At 30.9% G+C, this 10,437-nt stretch overlaps 1 protein-coding gene across 1 annotated transcript; it reads left to right on the forward strand.

The window, feature by feature from the left end:
- Positions 1-2,190: 2,190 nt before the first annotated feature.
- LOC112754799 (uncharacterized) lies at positions 2,191-6,222 on the forward strand. Its single transcript, XM_025802574.3, has 5 exons — positions 2,191-2,652; positions 3,493-3,615; positions 4,625-4,695; positions 4,816-4,902; positions 5,810-6,222. The coding sequence occupies exons 1-5, from the start codon at positions 2,643-2,645 to the stop codon at positions 6,053-6,055; spliced, it is 537 nt and encodes a 178-aa protein (XP_025658359.1). The 5' UTR covers positions 2,191-2,642; the 3' UTR covers positions 6,056-6,222.
- The last annotated feature ends 4,215 nt before the right edge of the window (positions 6,223-10,437 follow it).

Raw genomic sequence — 10,437 nt, forward strand, 5'->3', positions numbered from 1 at the left:
TTGGTTCGGTGAGCCGGCTAAGGTTTATGATGCTCGGAATGACTACTTATGTCTCTGCAAGAAGATGTCTAGATGGGAGAGAGAGGAAATTGGCTTTGGCTTTGGCGCCCGTTTGTTCCAAAAAAAGATCAAATTCTTGGCTTGACTTTGTCTGCAAGAGGCATTACCCACTGCTGTTTTTTGTCCTAGGAGAAGCTTGTCACCTAAAAATAGTTGCCCCAGTTGCTTGACTTGCCAGGAAACAGTTTTTCATTGTATTCAGAATTGCCCAAAAGCTCAGCTTGTTTGGCAGACTCTGGAGATTTTCAGTCATCCTCTGGATTTGAAGAACTAGTGCTTGTCCCATAGCAAAGAGCATCCTTTTAAATTCTTTTCTAGTCTGTGGTGGATTTAGAGAGCTAGGAACAATGAGATTTTTAACTAGCATGAGCCTTGACCTCCATCTAAAATGGCTCGTATGGCTTTAGCCTTCGAGAAGGAGTTTTAGAATGTCTTTGACTTGCAACGAGTTTCTATTCCTTCTACGATTAGTTGCTGTAGGGTTCCTCCTTCGATGGGTACTTTTAATATCAATTGTGATGCTAGTTACTATAATTCTAGTGATCGGATTGGTTTTGCCTGTGTTAGCAGAGACTGGAACAAAAATTGGCAACGAGACTATTTGGGAATAATAGAGAGCTACAATATTCTACAAGGAGAGTTGTTTGCTATTTAATTTGGAGATGTTTTTTTTTAGCCTGAGACTTGGGGTAAAGAGATGTAATTTGCGAAACAGATTGTCTGGAGGCTTTCATTCTTGTTAACAATTCTCATAATAATGTTGGGTGTGTAGATCCTTTGGTGCTTAAAGTCAGAGATATCATGACTTGGAAGTGGCGTGTTAATTTTCGCTTGATTCTGAAAGATGCAAACACAGTGGCGGACATCATGGCAAAGACGGCGTTGAGATTGCATTCTCAGTATGTAGAACTTCCAATGCCTTGGAAGGAGTTTGAGACGAGTATTCAAAGGGATCGGCTTACGTCTTCTTAGTCTCTTTGGACTTTGTTTTTCTTTTCTGCTTGGTTGTTTTAATTTTTCAATCACAAAAAAATACCTACATTTATTAAAGGTTTAATTACTCTGTTGGTCCCTATAGTTTTGCGAAATTTTTAATTAGGTCAATGTACTTTTTTTTCCTTTTAATTGAGTCCTTGCACCAAAATTTTTTTTAATTGGTCCCTACACTTTTTTTTCTTTTATTTGGATCTCTGTACCAAATTTTTTTTAGTTTGGTCCCTATAAAATTAAGCCAATTACTGTTAAGAGGGACCTAATTGAAAAAAAAATTTAGTGCAGGGACCAATTAAAAGAAAAAAAAAGTATAGGAACCTAATTAAAAATTTCGTGAAACTATAGGACCAACAGAATAATTAAACCTTTATTAAATATCCGATTAATGTTTATGATTATGAGTTTTTGATTATTTTGTTATTTTTTTTTATTAATTTTATATAAAATTGAAATAAACTCTTATGATAGTTAATGTCATATAATTTTGTTGATGTTGTTTATGTTTGTTAAATAACCGTGTTAACAGTATTTTGTTAAATTTTTTAAAATAATTTTGTTGATGGTTAATTTTTCTGTTGCGTTAATTTTTTGTATATTTTTTTATTATATTGTTATGTATTTTGTTGAATTAATTTGTCTAAAATCATTTTTAATTGTGTTATTGGTTGAATGTTAAAAATAGAATAATTATAAACTAAATTTTTAATAATAAATAATTTATTATGTAAAATTATAAAATTTTAAATTTTATTAATTTAAAATTATTAAATTTAAATATTTAAAATTATATATTAATTTTTTTATAATTTTATTTTATATTTAATTAAATTGATTGAATTTCGATTAGATGATTAAATTATTAAATCAGTTATTTTATTGATTTATTAATGGGTTAGGTTTTTGCAACCTTGCTAATAATCTTCCTGATTCAAAAAATTTTAAGTCACAAAATTTTTTTTTTTTTACTATTTCATTTTGTATTTGATTTTATGCTGTATATCAGACCTGGTCGGTTTCGGACGAGCCACTCAACGGGCTGCCCCTGCACAGCAGACCCGGACTGACTCTCGGTTTTGATGAAAACTGGTGACCCGTCGGTTTATAAAACCCGAACCGGACCATGCTTTTTAAAAAATCGAACGACGTCGTTTCCAAGGGTCGAACCCTAACGCACTCATCCCTCTCTTCTCTCATCCGCAGATCAGCCTCTCTCTGTCTCTCAGTCTCTCCCTCTCTCTCACTGTCTCACAGTCTCTGGTCTCAAGCACTCACTCACTCTCTCTCTCTCTCTCTCTCTCAACATCTCTCCCAGTCTGTCCAACTCTCTCGCCGGCGGCAGAAGCAGACGAAACCAGATCCAGCAGCTTGTCCCTGGTCTCGTCGTCGTCGTCTACTCGTCTTCACTCACAGTCGCCGGCGTCTCCTCGTGGTCTGTATGTTTCCGCCTTCCCTCGGCTCGTTGTCATCGGCGGCAAAAGCAGACGCTAGCAACAGTTTGTCCCTGGGCTCCTCCTCCTCGTCGTATTCTTGCTCCGAGGCTTCTCCGTCACTTCCTTCTCCCCGGTTTCGTGGCTAAGTCGCCGTCGACCATGGTGGCTGGTGAGTCCCTGCATTCCCCTCTTCTCTCTTTTTCAATTTTCCCTTGTCCCGTCAATTTTGTTGCTGTAAATCATGACTGAACCATCTTTTGTTGCTGTGAATTTGTTGCTGTATTGAGTTCGATTTATTGTTGTATCGAGTTGAATTTGTTGTTGCATTGAGCTAAATTTATGGTTGCTGTTGAGTTGAATTTGTTGCTGAGCTAATTTTTTTTGTTGCTGAAAATATCTGAGTTGAATTTGTTGCTGAAAATCATCACTGAGAAGAATTTGTTGCTGTAAGAACAGATAGTTTCTGTACAGAGACTCTTGTTACACAGGCATTATTGGACTATTGGTATAATGGTATTTGATGGATTGATTTATAAAATTAGTTGAATTTATGTTTTTGATTAGTTTATTAATCATTAATTTACTGATTATGTCATGTTTTGCGCTCTTGTTCATTTAAATTGAGAAAATATTTTGTATTAGTGTCTAGTTTATTATCTATGTTTGCATCATTAGCCAATGTCTAAGAGTTGATACTTAATTATTATTAATGTGTTTGTAAAGACATGCTCTTGAATTTTTAATTTTAAGTTTATGTTTTGTAATTTCATATTTATATTTAATTGTGAGTTTGTGACCTAGTGTACCGGTTGAACCCGTGAGTTGAACCAGTGATTGGGTTGTATGACCGGGTCAATTGCTGGTTTGGTTCTGAAAACTATGATTATGAGACTTTGGTTGATGTCGTATTTTTAATTTTTAAGATTTATATAGAATATATTTATGTTTCAAAGTTTTCAATTGTTTGTGACTTTTCTAATCAATTTTTGTCTTTCAATTTCTCAAGCAGTGATGGGAAAGATGAACAAGAATAAGAAGGTAGGGGGGAGACATGGGCCTCCAAGTGAACATAATGATATGCAGGATCAAGAGATGGACATAAGGAAAATTATGAAAGAAGTTGAAAATTTTAGTATGTCCCTTATTCTTTTCTCATTTGAAGCTTTCCCTTCTCTTGGCTGTTATCTCCTATCTTTACCTTTTGGTAAATCTAATTTCTCTTGTTGATGTGTTTTGATCTTTTACTTAGTTTTTTTTTTTTTTTTTTTTTTTTGATAAAAAGAGAATAACATTAAGACGAGAGAAAGAATATTACTAACAGTTATAATATACTTCGATGTCAGGCTGATTTTACTATTTATTATTTGTAAATAGGTCGGATTTCTTTGCTCTCCCCTGATGCAGTTTAATCCTTACTATACATACTTGGCATTTGGCAACGAAATGCTCTAAGTAGAATTTTATGGATTATGCCAATTTATTTGGTTAGATAGTTGTGATAGGGCATAATAACATAATCTACAGGAACTTAGTGCGCCATAGTTGTGTTTAGAGTCTTTTGTTTCAAACACTGAATTCACTTTTTTACTTTCTTTGGTAGTTCATGGATTTGGTGAGATTATCTTTAGAACTTATCATTCCATTGGTATAGGAATAAACATTTTAACGAGCCTCTTATCCTCCTTTTATCTCTTCTTAGAATGCAGACTTTTTAATAATCTCAATCTCTGGAAAATTTGAAGAGTATAGGTAGATGAAGGAAACACATAGTCGAAGAAGTTAAGGAGTGCCAACTTTCTTCCGAATTCTAACCAATTTCATCTTGTAGGAAGAGAAAAACAAAATAGGTCTAACCAATCTCCTGCCTGTCTATTTCATTATTCCCTTCTTGCTTATAACCTATGTAACCCTCCCACCATGATCCGATGTAGGCAAGTTTGTTACTATCCAAGTTCCTTTCTTGCCCTTATTCATGTTTTAGTGAGTTTTACAAGGTTTCTATATATTGGAGATATGGAGCTAAACTATATACGATTATCATTATCAGTTTTACTGGGTTTATTCACCTTCTCACCATGTCTATCTATTATTGTAGAGCATTTGTTTGTTATAATAACTAATGATTAACAATTTTTTATTAGGCTACTCACATATGACGTGGAAAGAACGTAAAAAGATTGAGAATCAAAAGGTCGTCTCTCTTGGTGGGAAGGTTAGGACTATCTGTTGATGCTATTTTTTAACATCATGTACCATTGCAAATGGTATTATCAGCAGCATGCTCAAGAATCAAGATGCAAGCTTTAATGGATTTTTGTTTTCCTTTATTTAGCCCCCCAAGAAACAGAGATTACCTCTAAGTGTGGCACGTCCAACATTGAAGAAACAAAAGGAGAGAGAACAGAAAATGCTTCAAGAGGTAATTTCTTTTTACAAACTTTTTGATTAGGCAAAAATAAATCTGAGAAACTCTTGGGGCCCAGCAATTTTTATTATTTTTGGCCATCATTTGACCAGCACAAACACTAAATTATCTTTAACAATTAAATTTTACTATTTCATGTGTGCAAATTCTGGAAAAATGTGGGTGTAAACTGTATTGATTCATGTGGCAAACTTTGGTAAATTTAGGTGCAAAGATAAAATGTTCTTGTGTGGAAAACCCTTGTAAATATGGGTGCAAATTATTGCTAGTTAAGTGCTGGCAAAAAAATGATAATATTTGCTGAAAGCATTGCTCATAAGATCCTAACTTCTTTTCTATTTTCAAATTTTTCTTTTGTAATAAATGATTTATATTTGAAGGGGAGCCTCGGAGCAGCGGATGAGTTGTCTCCACGTGACCTCAAGGTCACGGGTTCAAGCCGTGGAAACAGCCACTGATATAATTATCAGGTTAGGCTGCGTACATTACAACCTTGGTTGCGGCCCTTTCCCGGACCCTGCGTTAAATGCGGGACGCTTGTGCACCGGGTTGCCCTTTTTTTTTTTTTTTTTTTTAATAAATGATTTATATTTGCCCACATTCATTTGAAAATTTAAATTGTCTATCTAGTTTCAAATATTCTCTTTAATGTAAGAAACCACGTTTGCAAAGCATTTTTGAAAAGGATAAATGTTTTGACGGATTCTTCAAGGTTCAGGGAGAAACATTTGAAATACTTATTTTCTCATGGGATGAACTGAGATGTGTATTGCTGAAACTCTCTCCCCCCCCCCCCCCCCCCCTCTCCTCCCTCCGGGTCATTTTATTTTCTTCTTTTTGCCTGACTTGCATGGTAACGACTCTATTAGTATGTTATTCTTATCTGTACCACGTTTTGCAGCGTTTGATTCTTGGACAATTTGGTGGAAAGCATAGTGGTAGCAGTAAAAAATCGGCAGGTAAGCACAAGGCCGAGGACAGGGGTTTGAGATTAAATGAAGGTCATTTTAGAAACGGCATACTGGATGTGAGGCATTTATTAAATTCAGCACCATCAACATCAAGAGATCATGACACTGGAATGTCTAGTAAATGGAACAAGAGAGGAGGTAAAGGGAAAAAGGGTGGCGGTAAGAAGCATCGTTGACGTTGAGTATACAATCCCTTATTCAATGCAAAAATTTTGTATGAAATGTAATGTAGTGATTTATAAATTTGAACCAACCATATAATTGTTCTATGGTTCCATGCTCCTGAAACAGAGAGCCAAAGAAATAAAAAATGCGCTAAAAACGTAACTGTTATACGATCCAATCCCGTGTTAAACATAAGACAAAAAAGTCCATTCATATTATGTGACAGTTTAAAACCAATTAAATCTTGACCAAAAAAAAAAAAACCAATTAAATACATTAATTTGTTTAAGAATCATTCTCCCAAGCAATTTTAATATCCAACCTTATTCAAGTGATTTATAGTCGAGCACTTTTTTTTTTTGTTTCTTTCTCTTCTTATTTTCGTCATTACCAATAACACCATCATCTTATCCTCATTCTTTTCTCATTTGATTTTTTTTTTCTTTTTTCTCCATCATGATGATAATGATCATTATTGTTATTGTTATCATTTTCTTCTTATACATATCGTCGTTATTATTGTTATTGTTGAATTTTTATTATGTTGATGTTGTCTGATCCAAAATTGATTTCCAATGTGTTTTTATTCATAATTCAGTCTTATATAATTTCGCTTCATTTCTGAGTTAATTGTATTGCAATCCATTATGTAATTTCGGTTCATTTCTGAGTGAATTAAGGTACATTTGGACTCGTCCTGCACAATTCAAAACTCTTTCTCCTCATCTTCTATTATTGTTATTGTTGAATTCTTATTATGTTGATGTTGTCTGATCCAAAATTGATTTCCAATGTGTTTTTATTCATAATTCAGTCTTATTTGTGTCATTGTTTTCGAATTGAGTTAGTTGAGTTGTAATTGTTATATAATTTCGCTTCATTTCTGAGTTAATTGTATTGCAATTCATTATGTAATTTCGGTTCATTTCTGAGTGAATTAAGGTGCATTTGGACTCGTCCTGCACAATTCAAAACTCTTTCTCCTCATCTTTTATTGCTTCTTCTTTTTCATCTTTTTCTTCTTCATCTTATTTCATTTTCTCAAAATTCTTTTTAGTTTACTCTGAATAAAACCAAGAAAAAGAGAAGAAAATATTAAACAAAACAGAAGAAGAAGAAAAAACATACTAATAACGTTTGATTTAAAATTAATTTTGGATGTGTTTTTTTTCATGATCCAGTCTTGTTTTTGTGTTTGTTTTTGAACTAAGTTTATGTGTCGTAATCATTACGGTAAAATTCGGTTCATTTCTTAGTTAATTGTGTGGCAATCCATTATGTAATTTCGGTTTATTTCTGAGTTAATTAAGGTGCATTTAGACTCGTTGTCTCACACAATTCAATACTCTTTTTGCTCTTCCACTTCATCTTCTACTACTTCTTATCTTTTTCATTTTTCTCTTATTCATCTTCTCCTTATTTTATTTTCTCAAAATCTTCTTGATTTACTCAAATTTAACACAATTTCTAAGTTCTGCAAATTCTTTACTATTGTTCTCTACTTCTCTTTCTTTCTGAGTTAATTGTGTCGCAATCATTATGTAATTTCAGTTCATTTCTAAGTTCATTGTGTCATAATTATCTTGCATAATTCAAAACTCTTTCTCCTCATCTTCTACTACTTCATCTTTTTCTTCTTCAACTTCTCCTTCTCATTTCATTTTCAAAATTCTTCTTTATTTACTCAAATTTAACATAACTCTGGGTTTTGCATATTCCTTACCATTGTTCTCTACTTCTCTTTCTTTCTGAGTTAATTGTGTTGTAATATTATATAATTTTGGTTCATTTTTGAGTTAATTGTGTCGCAATTATTATATAATTTCGGTTCATTTAAGAATAAATTAAGCTGCATTTGAACTCGTTGTCCTGCTCAATTCAAAACTCTTTCTCTTCACCTTCTACTGTAATAACAATAATAATAGCAGCAACAAAATAATGACGATGAGAAAAAAAAACACGCGAAGAAAAAGAAAGAGGAAGAGGAGAAGGAGAAGGAAAAGAGGAGGCGGAATGCGAAGAAGATGAAGAAGAAAACGACGATGACGACGATAACGTAAAGCCCCGTGAACATAAATGACTTGGTTGGAAGAATAATATGTGCGCGTGTAATCATGCTCTTTTTAATGAGTGGTTTTTGTTAGTGTTGGGTCTACTTGGTTAAATTTGGATGACAATATTACTTTGATGTGCAGCAGATATGATTTTTTAATAGACTTTACTAGATAGACAATAGTTTTGTGAACAATAGTCTCTAAAATTGGTCCAATAAAGTAAAAACATACTACACCTTCAAATTACCCACCTAAATTTTAATATTTGGATAACCATCTGCACACCTAATAAATTAAACATTTGATATATCCATTGTTCGTATTGTTTAGTATTTTCATTGTCTACTTATACTTTCTCTTTTTTTAATATATGGTATAAAAATTAAATAGAAAAATTAAATAGAAGGAGCGTTTTGAAATAATAACTTATTATTATTCGGTTTCGGGTTATCCTTAGACCATCTCCAGTAGGGAACTCATTCCAGTCTCTATTTATGGCTCACCTGTCATAAAAAGTAACTCTACATCAGCTTTTCCATCATAAATAATAAATAGGAACTCAAATAATCTCTCTCTTCTCCATTAGAAGGAACTAATTTTAATCCCTATTGTGGTCTCACTTAATTAATTAATTAAAGTAATTAAAATTAATATAATTATTATTTTTCTATAATAATATTATTTAAATTTATAAATTTAAAATAATTCAATATTATAAAATATTAAAATAAATAACTTAAATTTGATTAGTATTTTAAATTTTATAAATAAAAATAAATAATCCAACTAAAAATTATTTTATAATATGTAAAAAATAAATTTATTTTTATGTAAAATAAATTTAATTAATTATGATTTAATATAACAATATAAATAATATTTGATATTGATTTAACATAATTATTTATATTAATTATAAGTTAATATAACTAATTATTAAATAATTAATATAAATAATTAATTAAATAGATATATAAGTATTTAATATAATAAATTATTATAATTATTAATAAATTAATTATAATTTAATTATTTAATATATTTTTATTTTTTTATTAACTTACCACGTGGCATGATTTTATTAGTTGTTACAAGTCTCTGTTTAGAATAACTCTCAATCTTGATCCACGTGAAGAGTCCTCCTTCCCTTTTCACTCTAATGGTAATTGAGTTCCCATATGTCAGAAGAGGAACTCTATTTCTTAGCATTGGAGTTGCTCTTAGACCATCTCCAGTAGGAAACTCATTTCCGTCCCTATTTATGGCCCATCTGTCATAAAAAGTAACTCCACATCAGATTTTGCGTCGTAACCAATAAATAGGAACTCAAAGAATCTCTCTCTTCTCCATTAGAAGGAACTAACTTTAATCCCTATTGTGGTCCCACCTAATTAATTAATTAAATAATTAAAATTAATATAATTATTATTTTTTTATAATAATATTATTTAAATTTATAAATTCAAAATAATTCAATATTATAAAATATTAAAATAAATAACTTAAATTTGATTAGTATTTTAAATTTTATAAATAAAAATAAATAATCCAACTAAAAATTATTTTATAATATATAAAAATTAAATTTATTTTTTATGTAAAATAAATTTAATTAATTATAATTTAATATAACAATATAAATAATATTTGATATTGATTTAACATAATTATTTATATTAATTATAATTTAATATAACTAATTATTAAATAATTAATATAAATAATTAATTAAATAGATATATAAGTATTTAATATATATATATATATATATATATATATTTAATATATTTTTTATTTTTTTTATTAACTTACCACATGGCATGATTTTATTGGTTGTTGTAAGTTTTTGTTTAGAGAAACTCTCAATTTTGATCCCCGTGAAGAGCCCTTTTTCTCTTTTCACTCGAATGGTAATTGAATCTTCATATGTCAGAAGAGGAACTCTATTTCTTAGCATTAGAGTTGCTCTTATAACTTCAGAGCTACAGGAATTTATGTGAATAAAGTCAATAAACCATGAACGTATTTATATTTATCAAAAGCGGCTCTTTCAAGGCATGAAAATAACACAATTTTATTATTATATATTGTTATTTTATTTTATATAAATAAATTAAAATATTAAAAAATGAAGTTGTTGAGCACGAGAGAGAAATGGATTAGATTATTATACTATCAAAAAATGTAGAAGACGGAGTTGGATGAAACCATGATTCAGGAGTTAGCATGATGCTTAACATTGCATGGGAGGTATGACGTGGCGTCTCATAGTGCTCACACGTGTCAAACCCTTCTATATATTTTTTTTTAAAAAAACCCAATATCAATCTTGATTGTGA

This window comes from Arachis hypogaea, chromosome 16 (genome assembly GCF_003086295.3).
Source record: "Arachis hypogaea cultivar Tifrunner chromosome 16, arahy.Tifrunner.gnm2.J5K5, whole genome shotgun sequence".
Lineage (NCBI taxonomy): Eukaryota > Viridiplantae > Streptophyta > Magnoliopsida > Fabales > Fabaceae > Arachis > Arachis hypogaea.